This window comes from Tupaia chinensis, unplaced genomic scaffold (assembly GCF_000334495.1).
Source record: "Tupaia chinensis unplaced genomic scaffold, TupChi_1.0 Scaffold145257_1, whole genome shotgun sequence".
Lineage (NCBI taxonomy): Eukaryota > Metazoa > Chordata > Mammalia > Scandentia > Tupaiidae > Tupaia > Tupaia belangeri.
This window is the reverse complement of record NW_006205117.1, coordinates 184,958-208,468: the sequence shown is the minus strand read 5'-3', so window position 1 is coordinate 208,468 and position 23,511 is coordinate 184,958. Positions and strand designations below refer to the sequence as shown.

At 34.2% G+C, this 23,511-nt stretch overlaps 1 protein-coding gene across 5 annotated transcripts in view; it reads right to left on the bottom strand.

The window, feature by feature from the left end:
- OXR1 (oxidation resistance 1) overlaps positions 1 to 23,511 on the bottom strand; it is a 104,346-nt gene that overhangs the window by 27,129 nt on the left and 53,706 nt on the right. Inside the window, exons 1-4 of one of the 5 annotated variants that reach the window (XM_006167916.3) lie at positions 19,048 to 19,216; positions 7,875 to 7,955; positions 5,844 to 5,969; positions 1,688 to 1,840 (exon numbers count right to left, since the gene is read on the bottom strand). In XM_006167916.3, coding sequence (XP_006167978.1) covers positions 1,688 to 1,840; positions 5,844 to 5,969; positions 7,875 to 7,955; positions 19,048 to 19,113 — 426 coding nt within the window. In that variant the 5' untranslated portion in view covers positions 19,114 to 19,216. Of the gene's footprint in view, positions 1 to 1,687; positions 1,841 to 3,626; positions 3,702 to 5,843; positions 5,970 to 7,874; positions 7,956 to 19,047; positions 19,217 to 23,511 lie in introns of those variants that run through there. The other 4 variants (XM_006167914.3, XM_006167917.3, XM_014583969.2 and 1 more) reach the window with 4 other exon arrangements.

Sequence of the window (23,511 nt, the reverse complement as noted above, 5' to 3'; positions counted from 1 at the left end):
AATTAAACCATCTTGAAATGCGGCTAAAACATTTCAGGGGTACTTACACGCACAATGTATATACAATAAACGTAATATGTTGCTGTGAGACTGTAGAGCTTAGGGAAGCAAAAATCCTTCAGTATAAACTTTCTACTACTAAAAAAGTATGCTAATTTTTTCCTTAATCATTAAATAGTAAACTCCATGTCTTTGGGTCTGAATTGCTCAGCCTTTAACCTACGATCTTGCATAGTACGAGGCACACAAGACACACTCTTTAATAAGAGGATCAGTGAATAAGATACCTGGGTAGGTCAGTGCATGGGTCTATGTTTTCATCTCGTATAATAGAGTGCAAAGACTTGGTGAGTTCTAGTGTCATCACTGTCTCACCTGATATTCTACTTTTATACTCTCAATTTTTAAAAACGTCTTTACTGAAAAACTTACATGTGTTTGTGTGTTGTGTATGTTTGTAAACATACAGCTCAATTTAAAATTACTGAAAAGCACAGTTCCACATAACCTTCATTTGGAACAAGAAACTACATTATCAGTACTTCAGAATTACCTTAAAGTTCCTCTCTCATCAACAGCCCCACCTCCCTGAAGGAAGACACTAGTCAGATACCACCATGGGTTCATTTTTTTGTCTACTTATGAACTTTTGAAAGTGAAACTGTAAGAAAGTCACTCTTTAGTGTCTGATATTTAATTCAAAATTATGTTTGTAACACTCATATGAACTATGACATGTAGGAATTTATATTTTAATTTGTGGAAACAACTTCTTGCTGGGCAAGTGGTTGAACTTCTTTGGTCAAAGTAAACTCCTCTTTAAAACAGGAATAACAACAGTGTCAATGTCATAGTTTGATAATTAAATAACATACTGTATACAAAGTGATTAGTCAAATACCAGGCATATAATAAACAGACTAAAGGTGTTAGGGGTACTAATTTTGTTTGTTTGTTTGTTTTCATACTTCTGTTTTACCCTCTAGTTGCTTCCCAATGCCGATAACTGACCTGAACTTGCTGTGTCAGGAAAATATCAACATGTCTCTCTTTCATCTGCGTTCTCACTCTATTACCCATGCCGGCTGTGAACTCATAATCCTTCTGCTTTGGCCTCTTGAGCAGCTGGGACTACAGACAGGTGCCCACCACCAAACCTGGCTTTTATGGTGGGCTGGAAATCGAACCCAGATCTCCCTCCATGGCCTCTTTCTGCCAAGTAGCAGTGTCAACCAGTGCATGTTTCCATGGCTTGGCTTTATCTATGTTTTTTTCCCTATTATTACCCCCTTCCACAATTACCTTTAAATTTACTCATGCCTCAAGACTCTATCAATATCTACCCTTTTCATGAACTTCACTATTACCTCCTCCAAATAGATAATGAACTACTTTTACTCCTAATACCCCTTTCACTTGGTCTGGGTTCTTACTATACTTAGCACATTTGTCTCAGCATTAGAGACTTTATTATACTTAAATATTCGTTGAAGGCAAGAACTCTTAATTGATCATGCTCATATATATCCTCTGTAACACTCAGAATTGCCTTGCATGCTTCAAGTGCCTGATATGTATCAGTTAAATAATAAAATGCACTATAAATTTTTTTTAATCAAAGGGATATGCTAAAAGTTACCGTTACTTTAATTTCTTAAAGGATCAGGCTGCCGTTAGTTTTTCATACCTGCCCATCACTGTCTTTAATCACCATCAACACAGGGGTGTCTAACCCTGTCATTGTTCGATAAAGGGTCTTCAAACTTGTGCCATGCTTCCCGGTACCATAAACCAGAGTCCATGGATAGCCAATTGTTCTCGGTGGAAGATGTTTGGTAAGCTTTTAAAAAAATATATGTTAGCAGTTATTTGATAGCTGATTGTCAATATGTAGGATTCTAATGACAGTTGGAATTTAGAAGTACAGGTTGAATATCCCTTATTCAAAATATTAAGAATAGAAATGTTTCAGATTTCAGGTTTTGGGGGGAGTTTGAATATCTGCATAAATATAATGAGGTATCTTTGGGATAGAACACAAGTCTAAATATGAAATTCATTCATTTATCTTAAAAATGTAGCCTAAAGGTAATTTCATACAATATTTTAAATAGTTTTGTGTATGAAACAATTTTTGGGTACAAGGTTACTTCAGAAAGCTTGTGGAAAAATGGAATACATGAGTTCGCTTTAGTAACAAATTTTTTTTTTCTTTTTTTGGAGAGGTTTTCGCTATAGGGCCCATGCGCTCACCAGACAGACAGAGACGGACAGAGAGACAGAAAGCAAGAAATCAACCCCCAGGGGGGATGGTCATGCCACAATCCCTTCTCCTCCATTCTCCTCTCGGGATCTTGGGCACGCATGCACACGCGCCCGGCGTGAGTTTTAAGCCACCGGGTCCGGGACGTGAACCGTGGTCAACTACGTGGGAGTCCAGTGACACAGCCATTACGCTAACTGCTGGCTCCCAGTAACAAAAATTTTTGAAAGCCATGCATAGTTTTATCATAATATTCAGTCTCTCTTAACTTTTTGAAGACTGCTTGTACAATGAACCACTGGAAAGCAAAGGTGTCACTATCTCAGTGACATGATACATCACTAATATGGTGAAAAAAAAAAAATCTGTGTTCAGGGTAACTAAGTAGCATAAGAGCATCACCAAAGCACCTATATCCGCTGTTAAAGAACAACAATGACAAATAGCAGGCTTTTACTTTACACATACAATGCTGTATTTTGACTAAACATACACTGTACTTTATATATGGGGAAACAATCAGAAAATTTGAGAGACCAGCACGTGGGTCCTATAGAGATGAAGAAGAATTCTGCTAGATAGCATTCTAAAACGTTACCTCCAGAGTCAGTCATCTGCCTCATTACAAAGTTTTTGTCTTACATGTCTCTCTGATTTTATAAACTGGCATGATTTTTTGTTATGCATGGTGCTCTAGAGCTCCAATAAGCCTATTACACATTTTCATCACGTTGCCTACATGAACTTCTGCAATGTTAACACTGTTATTATCACTATCACTATTATGATCACCTTGATTCAGAACCATTTTGGCAATATCATCTTTGGTCAAGAAATAAACAACTAGAGGCTCATTATTGGTGCTAAAAACTTTTTCAATATAATATGTACTTTTCTAGTTTACTGACAGACTGTGAAGGGGTGTGTGTGTGTGTGTGTGTGTGTGTGTGTGTGTGTGTATATATATATATATATATATATATGTTTTGCATATATAAGAAGGTCAAACTTTTTTTTTTAAAGAAAGAGGTTTTTCTTTTTCTTTTCCTTTTTTAAGATTTTACTCATAATAGAGCATGTGTGCATTGTGCATGCATGGGAAAGGTAGGGGCATGGAGGAAAGTGCCCACCACAGATCTAGGTCACACTGTGGTCCTCTTCCTCCATTACTACAGTCTGCCAAAATCCTGGACATGTTATGCAGACACCCTGCATATTTTCAGGCCAACTGGGTCTAGCGACTTGAACCATAGTCAGTATGTGGATTCTAGTTCTACAGTCCAATGTGCTACCAGCTGAGCCACAAAGACTGGGACCAGACATCATTTTTTCATCACTTGATACATGGAATCCTTAAAAGTTACCTTGTTCATCATCATCACTGAACAGTTACAAGCTGGAGGTTGTGCCGGTATGCACAACTGTGTCTTCTATCCATCTGTAGACAACAGCATATATGGCATCCTTAATGCTAAACAACTCTTGAAAACCTTTCATCAGTCATGCCTATGTTCTCTGCTCCTAACAGATTGACTGATCTAAGGATTGCATGGCTGAATTAATAAAGTTACTCTTAGGATGGTACACGGCATAAATACTGTTTCTGATGAAAATTTCAGTAGGAGGATGAGCAGAACAGTTGACAAGGAATAATAACAAAATGCTGCAGTCTTCATCCCCGGTCTCATCAGCTATAGTCAGTATCTTTCTGGAATAATGCCAAAATACTAATGTTTCATTAGCATTATAGACTTGTTTTGACATCAGATTTTCCTCAGTGATAACCTTGGCAAACTCGATGAATTTCACCACTGCTTCATGATCAGCAGATTTTTTATCATCACAAACATTTAAAAATTTAATGCCATGTCTTTTCTTAAATTTTTGCAACCAGTCTGTTAAATATTCACGGTTCCCTTAAAACTTCAGTTTGTCATGATAGATCTTTGCTTGTTTTGTGATTGGCATACTGTTAAGTGACACGTATTCACTATGACACTGACAGATTCACTCATTGAATACATGATCAAGATCTTATTTTTAGATATAGGCAGTATTACTTCTAATTAACTTCTGCTCATCACTTTCAGCACAGACCTTCACTAGTTTATCCTTCTGTTTCTTCAGGTCATATACGATTGTCATTCCAACACCATACTCTCACAAAAGATGTTTCACATGTACACTGGTGTCCAGTTTTTCTAATAGTTTGATAGTTTGACTTCTTTGTGATTATATACATAGAGGTCTCCCTTTTTTCTAATCATTGTTACCCACTGGGGTATCTTTGGGCCTTCTTGACATTTGCAATAATATCTTTATACCACAAAGCAGAAAATGACCAAAACAATTACAGTAGGGTAATGCACAAAGGTCTTGGTTCCCTGTAGGTCATCATAGCAAACCTAGTGCACATGGCCTGCCTGCATTGCCATTTTATTACCTTTTGTGGATGTGCTTGTGTGGAGGAATCTGAGTGTATACAGAAAAAATATCCTGCAGCTAAATGGTTCTGGGAAGGCATTAAATAAACTGTATGCTGTGAGACTCTATTTCGACTGTGACCCATCACATGAGGTGAGGTATGAAACTGCTCACTGACAGCTTCAGGTTGGCACTCAAAAATTATCTAAATTTGGTGCATTTTAAATTTTAATATAAGGGATATTTAACCTCTATTTATAAAATGTATGCTACAACATTAAAATAACAGTACATGTTATCATCGTCAAAGATACTGAGGCTTAGAAAGTAACTATATGCTTTTCAAGATGAAATATTAATTGTCCACAAAACACAGATTAGAATAAAGACATGCACAGATGATACATTGCTGGTACCCTCTATGGAATTAACAAAAATACTGAAGGAATTATTAGCTTGATTATTAAAATACCTAGCAAATAATGGGGCCTCAAGCTTCTATCCATAATAGGCTGTGTGATCTTGAACGAATTACTTAATCTATGCCCATAATTTATCCACTTAAAAGTGTTTGGGGCCAGGAAGTGGCATAGAGGTTAAGGTGGCTAGATTCCATATGGTCAGCTACATGGTTTGAGTCCTGGATCTGGCAGTTTGAAAATCATGCTGAGTGCGTGTGCATGCATGGCCAAAATCCTTAGAGAAGAATGGAGAAGGGATTTGTTTTATGGCAGCCATTCCCCTGGGGAGTGATCTCTCTCTCTCTTTCTCTGTCTTTGTATCTGTTTCTGGGAAGCGCACGTACCCCCCCCCCAAAAAAAAAGGAAAGAAAGAAAGAAGTGTTCAATAAAAGCATCTAATTCTGACAGCTATTGAAACAATTATATGAGATAATCTACATAAAACAAGTAACTAATATACAATAATAAACCAACTATTGGCCGTTAGTGTCTTACCTAAATTACTATTACTATTTTAGATTACTTCTGTAAAATTTTTAAAACCATCTATTAACACTAGTCACAATAGCTTGCTTTCTTTTCATCATGGGAGAGGAACAATAGTGGCAATAACCTTGATGATTCAGAAAGAATGTACGAGTCTGTTTTATTCCATGGGCACATACAAAGAAATGCATGATGTGCATATATCATACCTTCTCAATTTGATCTGGCAGTAACAATTCACTGGGATCACTCAGGTTTGGTCGAAAAGTTTCGGACTCCAGGTCTGTTTTCACTGGTGCAACCTGCTTTGAGTTTATGTCTTCTCTTGTAGTAATCTAAAAATGTAAAGACCAGCACTGTATTAACATATAATTGTAATAAGCTTTCAAACATTCCTTTGAGATAAATAAAACTTTATACCTTAGAAAAGGTGGCTAAAGTTTTACCTCAGGATTTTATAAGGCAAAAAGGTCCCATCTAATATTAGGTCATCAGGAAAGTGAAAACATATTTTCCTGTACAAAAATGTATCATGACTTTCCTGATGACCCAAAAATATCAATGACACATCCAATGTGGAAGACAATTTTGTAATAATCATCTACCACATGAGAACAGGTATTAAATGATAAATTCCCACATATCTGTGTAAAAGGAAGGAGTTGATACAATTTTAATTTAGCCTTTGAGGGCAAGAGTGAGGCAGTCAACTTATTATACGTGCTATTTAAAATGTAGGATTATTTTCTTCACAGTAAACACAAAATTTGCAAAAATAATTAAGAAAACTTCCCATGTACCAAAATTCTAATAGAAGAAAAACTGTGATTTCTTTCCATTGGTATGTAGTTTATTTACTTTAACTAAAAAAGTTACCATTTTTTTAAAAAAACATCTTCATTATTTTACTTCCTGAACACTACATTTCCTTTTATGTGGTTGGATCAAACAATGCAATTTAAAGTTAATTTGTTCACGAATCTATTTTTAAAATTAGATCAATCTGATGCATTAAAAAGAATATATGTGTTTGCTTGATGGAAATGATCTCGCTAGTATACTTAAAAGGATAAAAATATTAACTACAAAAAATTTCTACTATACAATCTATTCTTTGATGCTTTTTAAAATTAATTTTAGCTTAATACATAAAACATGGGTAACATTAGAAAATAACAAGTCTGAAAAATAAGTATTTTTGAATAAAGTTTTAAATTGAAAAATATACAGCATTCTATTGGAGCAGATAACTAAAATGTAGCAGTGCTCGGCGACTATGATCCATATAAGAGTAAAATCTTGCTAGATTTTCTGTTCTTTTTAACAGATTTCTTACCAAGTCTGAACAGCATACATATATTTTCAACCAATATATTTTAGAACTATACTGACGTTTTATGAGAAGCTACATGTTAATTCTTTCACATTATCATCAAGTTTTACCCTTATTTTGATAATGTGAAAGGTTTAAAAGTAATTTAAAAAAAAAAAAGAAAGAAAAATCCAAGGCAGCATTAGAAGCATTGAAAGAAAAGAAAAAAATTCAGTAGGTATAGCAAAGGCATGAAAGCATATTATTAAGAAGAGAAAAACAATCAATAATAATAGCACAAAACTGAAAAATGAGTTTTCAATTCTATCACTTTCTAAATTTCTAAAAAAAAAAAAAATGACAGAGATTATTTCATGGAATTTTACATTATTTATCCTAACCTATACTAGTCCAAAATATTTCTAAAACTAACCAAGAATAATGCCTGGAGAAAAAAAAATATCTCATTAAAATATCTGAGATGGGCTTGACATAACTTTCATAACATAATTAATTATGAAAGAGGAGAAAATATTTAAGCCTTGCTATCTGTGAAAAATAATTAAAATTTCCCATAGTACTACAACTTTCAGATTCTGTAAAGATTCAATTGCAAAACCAAAGACATTCTTCCAATGTTAAAATTAAATGAAAACTCATCACTCAAAGAAATACAGAGTACTAAGAATAATTCTGAAGTGACAGAAAATTCTTCTGAATATTTTTTACATAGAAAGATGACAGAAAAGATCATCTGTAGCTCTTCAAGACAACACTGCACTCTTCAATACAAAAAGAATTTTCTGATTTGTTATTTTAGTGCTGCAGTCAAAACAAATCTTTCAAATATGAGATTTGTCCTGACAAAAGTCACTAAATACAGAAAGGAGTCAAACTCCGGAGGGGTTTAAACTACTGAAGGGGGCACCTGGAGACGTCTGCAGAGTGTGCGCAGTTCTTCAGTATTTAGAGCATCGATCCTGCGGTGATACTCAGCCACTGACACTACCTGAATATGGAAACAGGAAGACAATAATTCCACTGACAGTTGAGAAAAACAGGAAAAATAAAAAGAGAGAGAGAGAGAGAGAGAAAGGGAGAGAGAAAGACAGAGAGAAAAATAAATGAGGAAAGAGAACTGTAATCAAGATTTCTTCCCCCACTCCAAGCTGAAAATCCAAGAGATTTGTAAGTCAAGTTAGCGTGAAATACACACAAGTTCCACCACTATATACATCTAGTTGGCAATACAAAGTTTATTTTATTGGGCTATTTCATATAGCCTGAATTCAATTAGTAAATAGAAATTTTAGTTTTTTTACACAAGAAACACTATATAGAAGTTAACATGCTTTGCTAATATCACAGACAACCAGACAACATGTGAAATCTAAAATCTACGGATCTGCAGTTTACAAAGATAGGGGGATAGTAGTTTAAACTATCTCCTCTACCTCGGTGGAACTCAAATATTTTATCCTAATGACCATACTGGAAGTTCTTCTAGGCACAGGTGACAAACATACCTATCCGTATTAGAAAACGATATGAAATACATTTTGAAATCTACAGCAATGAGAAAAATTTGCTCTAGAAAGTAGAAAATCTTCACAAATATGTGTTATCAATAGTACCTTCTCAGACATGTTTACTTTAGTCTTGTTAAACAACTTTTTCTAGTTTTTGCCTCTCCACTCTTTTACTTCCTTGTGTTTTGTATGGTAGCAGTTATGTGTAACTAAAACTTAACTACTGCCCTATATCCTTACTTCCCAAGGGAAATTCTATCTGCTGTAATTGCCTTGAGCAGTCAGTTGCATAGTGCTGAAATTGATAACTCTGTAAATAGTAGGGATAAACACTGCGACAAAAATTCCACAAAAATAGACAAGTTTTCTCAGGTTGACACAAGTTACTGCTTCTTCAGATTATGACATAATTCCAAAAATAGTTACCTTAATATGGTTAACTCTACTGGTGTCATAAATATCTGCTATTTCTCCTGAGTTGTGACTAATGCTTCCTGTGATCAATCAGAACAGATGTGTAGAAACTCTGGCCACAAAAATGGTTAAATCAATTCGCTCATCAGAGTTTAGACTTCTAACCTAGGTTTTAAAATATTCTCGTTTTAGCCAACTAAAAAGAATTGGCTACCAGTAAACATGAAGGTAACTCACAAAGTGCTATGTGAACTTGTTGCAAGCTATGAAAGACATGAGAATAGAAAAAAAGAAAGAAACTCCACAGATTTCCTTTCTGGTTATTATATTGATTTTGGTAAAGCAACAATGAATACAACTGACTCTATACTTATAAAGAAACGCAAGGTGGTTATACTCCTAAGCTCTGAGAGTTTAGATGGATTTGCATTAATGCCCCTCATAAAGTTGTTTACACACACACACACACATACACACACACACACACACAGGAATAAAACTAAAGACCATATAGGTTTCAGTATAAATTAAATAAGGAAATAAATAAAGGACTGAATGTCCAGTGACTGAATGTAGTTCCTGACTTGTACTGAAAGAACTACTATCATTAACACTACACTTAGTTGATACCTTTTTACCATTACCTTAAGGATTAAATGATATCACCTGAGGAAACTCCTTATTTATTTTTGGTTTATAGTTTGGTGTTAAAAAATTTCAGGTTTGAGATCTCACCTATTTTGTATACTTTGAATCATTTTTCTGAAGTTAATTTAGATTTTGGTATCAGATGGAATAATGGCCTTTCAATTAGGAACAAGGGAATTTTTCAATAAAGATGAAAGAAATATTAAATACTAAAAGAAAAATCATGACTTTGCTTTTCTGTGGTCAGCAAAAGAGGATTGTACAAAATACGTAATGACAAATTCTTTTTTTTCTTTTTCGTGGCATTCAATTTATTTGAGATTCCCCCAGAAAAGCTTTGCCAAATCATATGACATATTTATTGCTTTGCAATCCTACCCATCCAGTTAACCTGACCTTACACAGGATTTTTTTTTTTTTAAAGAAAAAACTCGTTCTTTTACCATATTAAACACATTTCCTTAATGGAAGTGAAAATGAATCATTCTCACAAAAGGGATCAGTTATAACCTAAATCAACATCCCTGAAAGTAGGGATTATTAATAAGAGAACAGTGAACTGCCATCATATGTCTAAGCTTATAATATTTGGTAAAATCTTCTTTAAGCCTAAATATTACCTCTGGCCTCATGACTGAAGATACATAGAAGTGTCCAAAATAAAGTCTATAAATTAGGAGAGAAAAATAATTTAAAATTGATTGAAGAAATATACTTTCTCCTCTCAAAATAAGTGAACAAAAAGAGAGGTAGAGTTAGTATATATGATATACCAGAATTAGTCTTAAATTGTATACCCAGGGTAAATCATATTCTACATTTGTACTTATTACTTTACCCAAAAGGATTAAAACTAAATAGAGAATGGGCACATTTCTACAAAATATCCATATCACACTTCCAATTATCAGGAGAAGGCAGCTGTGGAAACCAAAGCTTTCCAATTAAAAATGTTTTCACTGTCTGGGTGAAAATCATTTTTGAGGAATGAAGTGGTTTGGACATATTGCTTAAGACACATCTAAAATACTTTGACTTCCACTCTGCAGAAAAATCTCTAGTTTTTTTCAGTCTCTGACCAAGAACTGTCACAAAGAGAAAGTTTTTCCTAAGCATTTAATTCTACTGAATTACCAATGAAAAAGTAGAATTAAATCCATCCAACTCTGTTATGAATGGCCTAAAGAGAACAACAAGATAATTAATGCACAGAGTAGAGAAAATTTATAGTTTCTGTCAATCCCATGAATTGGAATTTTCATCTCAAACACATAAATATCTTAGCCTAATAGGTTTGTTGTCAGAATGTTCCAGGATTACCCCACACCACCAAAAAGATCTACCTTCCTTAAGTGGCCTTGCAAACAAATAAAAGTCTGGAAGATAGCTGCAAATGTGCCATTTTTACTACTTTCTTAGTATTACAGTAAGTGGAGATACGGTAGAAAGAAAAATACTACTGACCAATACCATTTATTAGTTATAAGGAAAGTCATGTCACTTTTTTGCACAGAAAAACACATTATGACTTTCTTGACCACCTAATATTTTCTTTGGTACTCAAAATATGTTTAAAAAAAAGGAAATACAAAATCTAAGCTGTTGTAACTAAAAATAAAATAAAATTAAATTAAAAAGCAATAGAATCCTGAAGTTATATAACCTTGAATTACAATATATTTCATGATATATATCAGTCTTCACATTACTTATAAGACCTAGATTATACCTAAATTTAAAACTATTTCTTTTCTAAATAAAAATATTTTCTTTGAAAAGATGAATAAAATTGATAAACTTCTATCCAGGCTTACAAAAATAAGTAAAATGTACACACATAAGAGAAAAACAGACATAAATTATATTAGAAATGAAGAAGGGCATTCATTACTGATATCACAGACATTAAAAGAATACTAAGGGAATATAATAAACAACTCTACCCACAAACCTGATAGCATAGTTGAAATAAACCAATTCCATGAATAACACGAACCACCAAAAGTCAGGTAAGAAACAGATAATTGGATTAGGTCTGTATCTATTAAAGAAACTGAATCAATAATTAATATCTGTCCAAAATAGAAAGCACCAGACACAGAAGGGTTCACTGATAGATACTACTGAAAACTTAAGAAAGAAAAAATACTAATTCTCCACAATCATATTCATTAAACAGAAGCAGAGAGAATACTTCCTAATTCATTCTAATAATGTGATGATGAGAAACAAGATTTTTTCCCACCAAAACTGGGAGCACTGCAGGATATTACTTATCACCACTCTTATTTGACATTATACAGAAAGTCCCAGCTAATGCAGTGAGACAAGAAAAGGAAGAAATAGGAATACAGATAGGAAAGAAGGAAATAAAATGGTTTTGGTCAGCAGAAGATGACTGTTAATACACAAAAATCCCACAGAACCAATCAAAACACTACAGGAATTAATATGTGATCACAACATGGCTATAAAGCACAAGATTAATATATAGAAGTCAATTGCTTTTCCATATATCAGCATATAAATGGAATTTGAAATTTAAAATGGAAATAAATATAATACCTAAGCAAAAATCTAGTATAATATATAGAAGATCAACATGAAGAAATGTACAAAATTCTGATGAAGAAACAAAGATTTAAATAAATAGATATATATTCCATGTTCATGGATAGGAAGAAAATTCTAATCAAAATTCTATTAAGTAATTATGAGAAAATAGAAAAAGTGATTCGAATAAGTATCTTAACAGTTTATATCATAAGACTCAGAATAGTCAAGACAATAATGAAGAAAGAACAAAGTTGGAGTGACAGTAATCAATTTCAAGACTTATTACAAAACTATAATAATTAAGATAGTGTGGTTTGGTAAGAAAACAAATACATCAATGGAACATAATAGAGCCAAACTCACACATAGTCAGTCAACTGATTTTTGACAAAAGAATAAAGACAAATTCAGTGAAGAAAGGATGGTCTTGCCCCTAAATGGTACTGGAACAATGGAATATCAATATCATGCAAAAAAGTCAATCTAGACAAAGTCCTTCTGCCTTTAGCTAAAACAAACTCAAAATGGATCACATCCCAAATGGTAAATGCAAAACTATAAAACTCCCAGAATGTAACATAGGAAAAAATACCTATGTGACTTTGAGTTTGAAGTTGCTTTTTAAATAAAACACTAAAAGCACAATTCATGAAAGAAAAAAATTAATAAATTAGATTTCATTAAAATTAAAATTTTCTGCTTTGTGAAAGATACTGTCAAGAGAGAATGAAAAGACAAGCTATAGACTAGGAGAAATCTCTGCAACATACCTACTAGATGAAGAACTGTTATCCAAAATATATGAAAAACCCTTAAAATGCAACAATAAGAAATCAAACAAACTAATTAAGACATGGACAAAACATCTATGTAAATACCTCACCAAAGAAGGTATGTGGATGGAAATCATAATAAGAGTCTTAATATAATGTGTTACTGGGGAATTGCAAATTAAAACAGCAAAGAGATACCACTACACACCTATCAGAATGGCTAAAATCCAAAGTACTACTGACAAGGGTTGGAGTAACAGGAATTCTAATTGCTGGTACAATGTAAAATGGTACAGCCAATGGCAGTTTCTTGTAAAACTAAACAATACTTTTATCATATAATTCAACAACGTGCTACTTGGGCTTTTCTAAATGAGCTGAAAAGTTATGTCAACACAAAATCTGAAAGTTTACAACAGCTTTATTCATAAATGCCAAAATGTGGAAGCAACCAAGACATCCTTCAAAAAGTGAATAAATACATCCACATAGTCAAATGTTATTTAGCAATAAAAATATGAAGCCAAAAAGAACTGATGGAATGTTAACCTCATATTGCCAAGTAAAAGAAGTCCAAACAAGTTACATACTGTATGAGTCTAACCACGTGACATTCCTGAAAAGACAAAACTATAGAAACAGTAAAAAAAGATCACTAGCCACTAGGTGTTCAGAGGGTAGGAATGAGGAATGAAAAGGTGTAGCACAGGTTTTTTTGTTTTTGTTTTTTGTTTTTTTAGGTTTTTGCCATTGGATTCCTTGAGAGAGAGAGAGGGAGAGGGATAGCGAGAAATTGCCCCCCAGGGGAGATGGCCATGCCACAATTTCTCCTTCATTCTTCTCTTGAGATTTTGGGCATCCATGCACACATGCCCAGTGTGATTTTCTTCTTCTTTTTTAATTTAAATTTATTTATTTACATTCATTCACTATACATCATTATAGCATACAAAATGAGATTTCCCATCCAGAGTACAATGTATTTGGCTCAATCAAGCATATCAACATACATGTTATGGTCAACAAATAATTTTCCATTTCTTGTTTTCTGTATATTTTGCCTTTTTTTTTTTTTTCCATCCTTGATTCCCTCTCTCTCACCCTCTGCCATGTCCCACCCTCTTCCCACACTGTCTCTGGTATCCATGGTTGCTTTCTATGCCTCCCCCCCCCATTTTATTGATTTGCTAATGAACTTAATTAATCTAAATATTTCCAATATCAAGCACAGCTGGTATATACATATCCATGAACATACGTCTGACTTTAGGCATAAACCTCAGTGAGTAGAATGAACATATATAAAGTAGCACATAGCTCAAAGTGTTGGGTGAAGGACTTGAACTGCAGTTGGCCATGTGGGAACCCAATGCCTTAAGCACCATACCACCCACTGGCCCCAGAAATTTGTAGGTAGTAAAACATAACTGTGTGATTCTACAACTACACATACATGTCACTATAAATTTGTCAAAACCAGGACCAGCAGGTGGTGTGGTGGCTAAGGGTGCTGGACTCCCACATGGCCAACTGTGTTTAGAGTCCTGGAACTGGCAGCTTGCTTTCTCACTCTCTCTCTCTCTCTTTCTCTCTCTCTCCCCCTCCCTCTGTCCTTCTGACCCTCTGTCCCTCTCTGGTCAAAATCAAAATAAATAAAGTTAAATAAAGTAATTCTTTCAAAAATATTGTCAAGACCCACTGAATATACCACAAAAAGAATGAGTCTTAATGTAAACTATAATCTTTGGGTGATAATAATATACCAATATTAGTTCATAAATCATAAGAAATGTATGAACACTGGGATCAGCAAGTGGCATGGTGGTTAAAGTCACTGGCCTCCCACATGGCTGACCGCGGTTCAAGTCTCAGATGTGGTGGCTTGTTTTCTCACTTCTCTCTTTCTCTGTGTCTCTTTGATCAAACTGGAAAATAATAATAATATAAATAATAATAAAGTTAAATATTTTAAAAAAAGGAATGTACAAATGCTAAATGTGAAAAATAGGAGAAGCTGTTTGGATGAAAAAAAGGTATATGAGAACTCTGTATTTTCCATTCAATTTTTCTATATACTAAAACTGCTCTGAAAACTACAATCTATTAATTAAAGACAACAGCAAAAAAGGCAGAGAAATGATAAACACAATATCAAAAGAGATGGTTACCAATTTGAGAGAGACATGAGATGAAAGAAAAATGTGGTAGATGTACCTGCATGAGTAATGTTCTAGTTCTTACATTATGTAGTAGATTCACAGACTCCTTTTTATCATTTTGCCTTATAACTTACATATGTAAAAGATAGTTTTTCAACTACTGAGTCAAATAAAAAAATATTCTACATTGACTCTATGTGTATATAACTTATTTTTAATTAGTCTGCAAGTGACTACAGAGCAAAAGATGTTTTACTTATAATCAGGCATACATAAATATCAGTTACCAAATTCCCTATGAATATTTACTACAGGAAGACAACATAATATAGCAGAAAGAATACTGGCTTTGGATTTAGACCTCTACCTTAATTGTGATTCCACTGTTTTTACAAGTTTTGTGAATTTGGGCAACCTAATTTAATTTCTCCATTTTTAGTTTCTCAAATGGAAATAATACTCATACCTTAAGCATTTTATGAGGAATAAATAATATGAATAAGGTATATGTAAAATGAATCCTGATACATCAAATGTATGAAATAACTAATTCCCTCCCCCACCATTACATTAAGATTTTTTTTTTGAAATTTTTCTTTCTTTCATGAAAGGAAGACAAAAACAAATATTGAACAGGGTCTCATGTCATAGTCCATTACCTCCTTCCCCTACCCCACAGCCTTCTGGCCAGTCAGGCTTTCAGGTACATGCACACATGCAGGTGCCCAGTGTAGATAAGTTGGAAACCCAAGCCTAATCTTCCCTATAGCTTCTACCATTATAGACCATTGCATCACCACTGTGTAACCAGCTCTGTGCTTACTCTCAAGATTTTGGCAATGACAAAGGGTTTAAAGGCATGAGTTAGAGCCAGAAGGCTGAGAGTAAAACTCCAGCTCTATTCTGGGTGTACTGTGACTACATATACCTTTGTTTCTTCATTTGTTAAATAGAGATGTTAAAGTAATACTTGATAGAGTTGTTAGGATTACGCAAGCTACTTCATATTATTTAGGACGATAATTAGCATCATTCAGTAGAAGTAATTTTTTATTACTATTAGAATTATCTCAAGCTCATTGGAAAGATTTTTACACTTAAATTAGCTCTTAAAATTCTACCCGTGGGGCCAGCAGGCAGTGGTTAAGGCTCTGACCTTGCAGATATTCAAACATGGTTCAAGTCCTAGACCCAGCAGCTTGAAATGCACACCAGGTGCCTGTGCATGCATGCCCAAAGTCCCAGGAGGAGAATAGAGGAAAGGGGACTGCAATGTGATCAACCCCCCCCTAGGGGGAGATTTCTCACTTTCCTTCTCACTGTCTCTCTCATGAGAATGCATACACCTTATGGCAAAACCTTACATACACAAACACACACACACACACACACACACACACACACACACACAAATTCTGGCTACAAACTAATTCTACCAAAAAAGTAAATAAATAATTCATAATAGGAACTTTGCTACTGTGTTTTTATAAGTGAAAGGCTAAATATATAAAAGAAATCTGTATTTTCAAATATTTGAGGGCCTAAGAACAAGAAAATAAATGATGATGAAATAAGTAAACTACTGAAAGAAACATTATAATAATGTTGTTATTGAATGATTTGTAACACTGGTCTAATGAGGCCTAGACTTCTATTGCTTATTACTTTCAAGGATATTATAAACTTATTGACAAGCACTAAAAAGGTAGGCATGGTTACATAAGCATATCAAGTATATGAACAGCTTCAAGTAAATTAATGATTAGAGATTGTTATTTGTCAGAATAAACTATGAAACAGCCTTTAATTTTTTTTTTTTAAATAGTCCCCACCTATGGTGACAAAAGTGGTAGAGCACTGTTACTTCAGGTTGGAGCTGAATGGGATTTCAGCAGGCAAGGTACAGAGTAGTACACCTATTAATTTAAGCTAACAGGCAGGCTGGCACAGTATGGTGAGATTCCATTTTTTATTTCTCTGTCTATTTCATTTAAAAAAAATAAATAAAAAAGGAGAGGGGTAGGGAGAGAAAAATTAAGCATGCTTGATCAAAACAGTTCCATGGAAGCTAACTGGTAAAGAGTTAACTTCATTCCAAACATCTTGTTGGGGACATATCCTACCTTAATTAAAGTTAGACAATACCACTGAAGTTTAAAGTATCTGACTTATAAAATGAAAATAGTCTGCCTTTAGCTAACACATAGGGCTACTGTAAAGTCAAATGAGATACCATATATATGTGCATTTAGAAAATTATCAAGGTTTACAGAAATAAATGGTCATATTATCACTAGCACTATAAAATAGTTCATCACTGAGGTCTACGGGTGCCACTAAGTAATCTGTTAGTAAAGTCATAAAGAATTCTAAAAAGGTGCGAATACAAAGTTCAAAAAAGTAAAATTTCACTTATACTAAGTACTCATTATTCTCCTAGAATATTCATTTTCCTATTTTCAGTTTTAAAGCAGAAGAACCCCCATCAGGCAAAATTTCACAGGGAATCTAAATCTATAAAAAGAATAAAAGAACTATGATCCTTTTCATTTCAATTTTCTTAAGCTTTTTGCCTGCCCTACAGCACCTACGATATATACCTTAATGCAAGGAAAACAGCTAGGAAACTGGAACCTATGCTTGTCTACATACCAAAAACCATCCTATCATACTGTTTCAGAAAACCTTTAAAGGCATCCTGGCAAAGTAAAAAAGCACACCAGAGTCAAGGTGTCTCTGTACTTCAAGACAGCGTAGTTCTGTGACCACATTTGTGCCTCTGCTTCCTCATCTTTAAAATGGGAACTAATGCTGCTGAACTTCTTATCAGGGTTTTCATGAGGGTTAAAATAAATACTATAAAATATCTGTATGATCAGAGCTAATGACCAGTGAGAATAGTTCTTCAGGAAGAGATAAAACATCTGACAAAAATCACACAAGAGCCTTCTAAAACAATGAGCTGGAATTGGTAAATCAAAGTTGTGTGATGCACGTTATACTGACCTTATAAAATTTAAAGCATTCAAATTTAATTTTACCTGTATCTTAAGTAAATTTTGATGGAAGTTTTAGCAAGGTAATTATAAATATTTATTTAAACTGCAAATTAAAAAAACTGAATAGTTTCACTATCCTTGGTTTAAGAAAAAAAGCTGTGCTCACTAGCTAATTTGATAAATCTGATCATGAATTTTAAAAATTCAACCATTTCAGGTATAATATAAACTCTTCTGTGCTGATGTAACATATAAGCAAAAGCTTGAAATTATAATGAGAAAAAAATCAACTGAAATTAATTTGATATTGACATGCTTATTAAAGTTAAGAGAGGAAAGCTACTTTAGGAACGTCTTTTAAAGTCACTCCCAGTGTTAATGATATATTTGGCCATGTTTAAAATAACCTACAAATACAGGACAAATAACATTAACACTCAAAGCCAAATAAATTCACAATTATCATAGAAAGAGCAATTGCCAATACACTGTATAAGAAATAAAGAGATTCATACTGAAAAATAACTAGAATTCTTAAAATAGTATGGCTGAAATTTTCCTTTACTAGAATATCTTCTCAAATTTTTTGGTGGAAAGCAATACTTGAAAAGTTTTTGAATAGTTTAAAAAAGCTTTTTCTGAGATTACTAAAATTAATCCTTTGGATAAACATAAAAGAATCTAATTTAGGATTTTGCCAATAAAAATTAATTTGTTCTTCTCTACTCAATTTTTTTTAAGCAAGAAAAAATTTTCAATATTTTGCTATGAAGTTAAATTTAAATAAAAACATTAAGGAGCAATTAAGATTTGGTACCTTCCTATTGGCATATAATAGGAAACTAAAATACTTCCACAAAACAAAATTACAGCTTCTTGTTAATTTCCTTTTTTGAAGATATTTACAATCAACAGAAATAATATATATTACCTATGCTTCAACTTTGAAAAATGGTATAATTTTGCATCTCACCATAAAAAGACTAATATGTATAGAAACTGAAATAATTGACTAAGATTTACCAGAGTGTATTTATGATTAATTGGCTGATGTCTTCTCCCTTTTTTCCCATACCAGAGACGAGACATTTCCTCTCCAGGGCAAATTAAGTTACATCAAATCACATAAGAACTGTTTTCAAAAGCATTCTTTCTTCTCTGTCAAAGATAAATTTCCAGCACCACAGCCTTACTACAGTGACAAAACAGTTTGCTAGAGACAAAGATTTGATTGACAAGACAAGGAGCTAATCACTAAGTAGTATCCCTTGCAAACACAGTCCTGAGTGGAGACTGTAAAGCCGGGGAGGGAAGAGAGGGTTTCCCATGCTAAAGTTTGGTTGCACTATACCCAAATGTGCAAAGAAAGGGCTCAAGAGTTTAAAGACACAGAGCACGTATTTTCAAACACCACAACATTTAGAAATATACTGAGAGTTACTCAGTCACAAAAAAGCAGACAGTACAATTTGCATAGTAGAGTCCCTCCCAAGTACACAAATGATTTCAATTAACGTTTTGTTGTCTGTTCATACAGTCGTAAAATATGTTCTTTGTTTACAGCTAAGACTTATAGGGAATTTCATCTTTTATGTGAACATTTTTTAAGCAATAAAATGTCCTTTCAGGACCTTCCAACATTCAAATTTTATAGAACAACTATGCTAAAAATAAGCCAACTTACTATAATAAATCTTGCATGAATATTCAAAATGACTTAAACATTCCTTTGCCTGTCACACAGTCCATTTTAAAACTCCACTTTCTAATATCTAATTTCTTGAATAGGTACTCATATTCACTATGCCTACATACATTTCACTAACCAATGGTAATGTGAATATAACCCAAAACATGAATTTTTAAAGATTAAAAATTAATATATATATACATACACATATATACATATATACATGTAAACTGAAATTATCTAGAGCTCAATTTTAACCAGAATATCAAACCTCTAATAGTATACCTATTGCTCCCATTGTAAGGTAAACCTGTTGCTCACCCGTTACCTTGCTAGGTGTACACACAATGCCACCTCTTCACACATACACCACCTTTCTAACACACACACCACTGCACCCCACCCACACACACCCTTACATTCCCTTCCTCCAAATACCATCATGTGCATACACAGGACACAGCACACCTCACAGTGAATACCTTCCCTCCTCCCCACAATAGCCATTCGCCCTTTTATCTGCAACCAGCTCCACTGCACTTACCCTAAGATCCTTCTCAGGGACATCATCATCATCTCCAGACAGGCCCTACGTCCCCTTATACATATACTACATAAAGTTCACACCCTCCTGGCCCCATCACACTCCCTTGCACATTACAACAATTTGGTGGTGGTGGTAGACGGAGTCCTTATAAAAACCTGTTAACGACTTTCAGTCAGATTCTGAAATATTATCCCTGGACAGAACGGATCTAAACAGATATAAATAATCAGTAGCTCTTACATTTTAGCCTTCATCATAACCACCTGAGTATTTGTTAAAATACAGAATGCTGGGCTCCAAAAGCAGTTTCTGATCAAGCAGACTAAATAGGATCTGAAAAACTGCATTTTTAAAAAACAATTATTTAATTTAATTTATTTTGATTTGACCAGAAAGGGACAGAGCAAGAGAGACCGAGAGAGACGGAAAGTGAGAAAGCGAGCCACCAGGTCCAGGACTCTAACTGTGGTCGGCCATGTAAGAGTCCAGCGCCACCTTCCAGCTCTGAGAAATGGCATTTTTAACAGATTTCTAGATGGCTGTTGTGGCTGAAAGTCTGTGGACTGCACTTTGAGGGGAAAAAATAGATTTAAGCAATTGGGAGTGTAGAGTTGTTTCTTACAGTTCACTAATTTATAAGCACAGTATCTGGCAAACACAAAAGTGAGCTCAGTAAGTCTCCTTCTTGCCCTTTTCATTGTATTTACAGAAATACTAGTAAGTCATTTAAATTTACCTAAACTTCACAGCTCTTGAAATAGATGTCAATTTATCATTTGTGTAAAGTGATAGAATATAAAATCAAGTGTTTTTGAAAACATTAAGCTTACAGATTCAATCTATTCTCATAATTCAGGTATGCAATTTCATAGTCTTTTACTCCTAATTACTTTATTGGGATTGAAATTATGGAATTATTTTATATCTGATTTCCTATAAGAATCAGGAGCTGTCTACCAGAAGCCATAATATATAATGTACCCTACTCAGTATTTAAATATTTCAGAAGGTTTTTTTCTTTTTGGAGAGGTTTTTGCTATAGGGCGCGCACACTTGCCAGAAAGACAGAGAGAGACAGAGAGATAGAAGGCGAGAAATCACCCCCCCCAGGGGGGATGGCCACACTGTAATCCCTTCTCCTCCATTCTTCTCCCGGGATCTTGGGCACGCACGCACACGTGCCCGGTGTGAGTTTCAAGCCACCGGGTCCAGGACGCGAACCGCGGTCGACTACGTGGGAGTCCAGAGACATAGCCATTATGCTAACTGCTGGTCCCTTTTTTTTTTAAGTTCTTGCTACAGGGATTATAAGCTTGCCAGAGACAGAGACAAGAGAGAGAGAGGGAGAGGGATAGTGAGAAATTGCCCCCCAGGGGAATCCTTTATTTTGCCCTCATTTTAGGATTTTTGACACACAAATGTGCCCAGCATGTTTTTTAAGCCGCTAGGTCCAGGACTTGAATTGCATGGTCAGCTATTTGGGCTATAGCTGTCTTAACCACTAAGCCATGGGTTGGATCCCATTTTGGATTTTTAATAAAAATCTTGCAGCTCATAACTTTAGGTAAGTAACTGAGGAAACACTGTTCACAGGGAAAGTAACATATTGGTATATGACATCTTTAAGCTATTTTTCAATAGATAACACCTTTGGGTTAACATTATCAGTAGTCAAATACTCAATATTAGCCAAAAATCCTGGGTGCCAAATGCCAATAACAGAGAACAGCTGAATAGTCCAGAACTTTCACTCGTAATTTATACAGATATTCAATACAGAAATACATACAGCAGTTTTCAGATGTATTAATCCTTCTGATTACTATCTTTCTTGGATTTGTTGAATTTTTTATGGAATTATGATTTATAATACTATCTGATTATTCAACCAGTATTAAAAAAAAGTATATTTTAAAAACATTGCCTCCATCTGCCAACTGTTATCTGTGTACTGTGACTTTAAATATAGGGACTTCCTTTTACTTCTAGGGAAAAAAAAATCACTTCTATGTGAATTTTGTTGACTAAGCTAAGAAGAGATTGGGAAGTTGTTCTTTTTTTTTTTCACATACTGACAAAATTTTAATTTTGGTATTATTTGTGTTTTTTTTTTTTTGTAGAGGTTTTCGCTATAGGGAGCGGGCGCTCGCCAGACAGACAGAGAGAGACATAGAGACAGAAAGTGAGAAATCACCCCCCAAAGGGGATGGTCACACCGCAATCCCTTCTCCTCCATTCTCCTCTTGGGATCTTGGGCATGCATGCACACGTGCCCGGCATGAGTTTAAGCCACCGCATCCCGGACGTGACCCACGATCAACTACATGGGAGTCCAGCGACATAGCCATTACGCTAACTGCTGGTCCCATTATTTGTGCTTTTTTATTTTGTGCTTTAATAACAACAAACAATGTGTTTAATAAAAAGAATACCAGAATAATCACTACAAGACAGCTTGGAAAATAAGATATTAATCATACAATAGGAGCCTCCTGATACGGTGCTTCTTATAAGTTATAGTAACAGGACTGTTGTAGCTTCTCTGGAAATGTAATGAATGTCCATGGCAGTAACTTTACTTGATGGCAGCTATAAACACAGAACTGACTCCACTAGACAACCAACATATAGTAGTGAAAAAACAAATCCAATAATGACACACTGTGGTAAATGCTATGGCCTAAAATGCTAAAATTAGTTGAAATATTTTATATAACTACAAATGGAGAACACTAAAAATTAAAATCAAAATAGGCAGACTGCATAAATGATTTTAAAAAACTAAGCCAGGAGGCGGGTTCTAAAATATTCTGAATAATGGCATATTACAAAATAAACAGCCAATATATTTACATTTACAGTTTAATGAATAACCTAAACTTTGACTGACTGATTTACTGAGACAAAAGCAATGTCAAACACCTAAAAAAAAGAACAAGTTATCTCAGAAAGTAAAAATTGAATGGAACATCTTTTTATTAATACTTTGGCAACGGTAAGAACAAGGAAGTAAAACAAAGTAATTTTCTTCTAATGTCAGTGATTTAACAAATGAAAAACATCAATATGTTACACAAGCTACTGACATACCCGAGACACTAATTTTGAATATTTAATCAAAAAGTACAGCTCAGCATCAGTGCCACAGACAAAATGCATTCAGATCTGCAGTGTGGAAAGTCACGTAGCTGACCATCAGCTTTGATCCTGAATTGACCTAAAACATCTAAGACACGCCCAAGATCCTGAC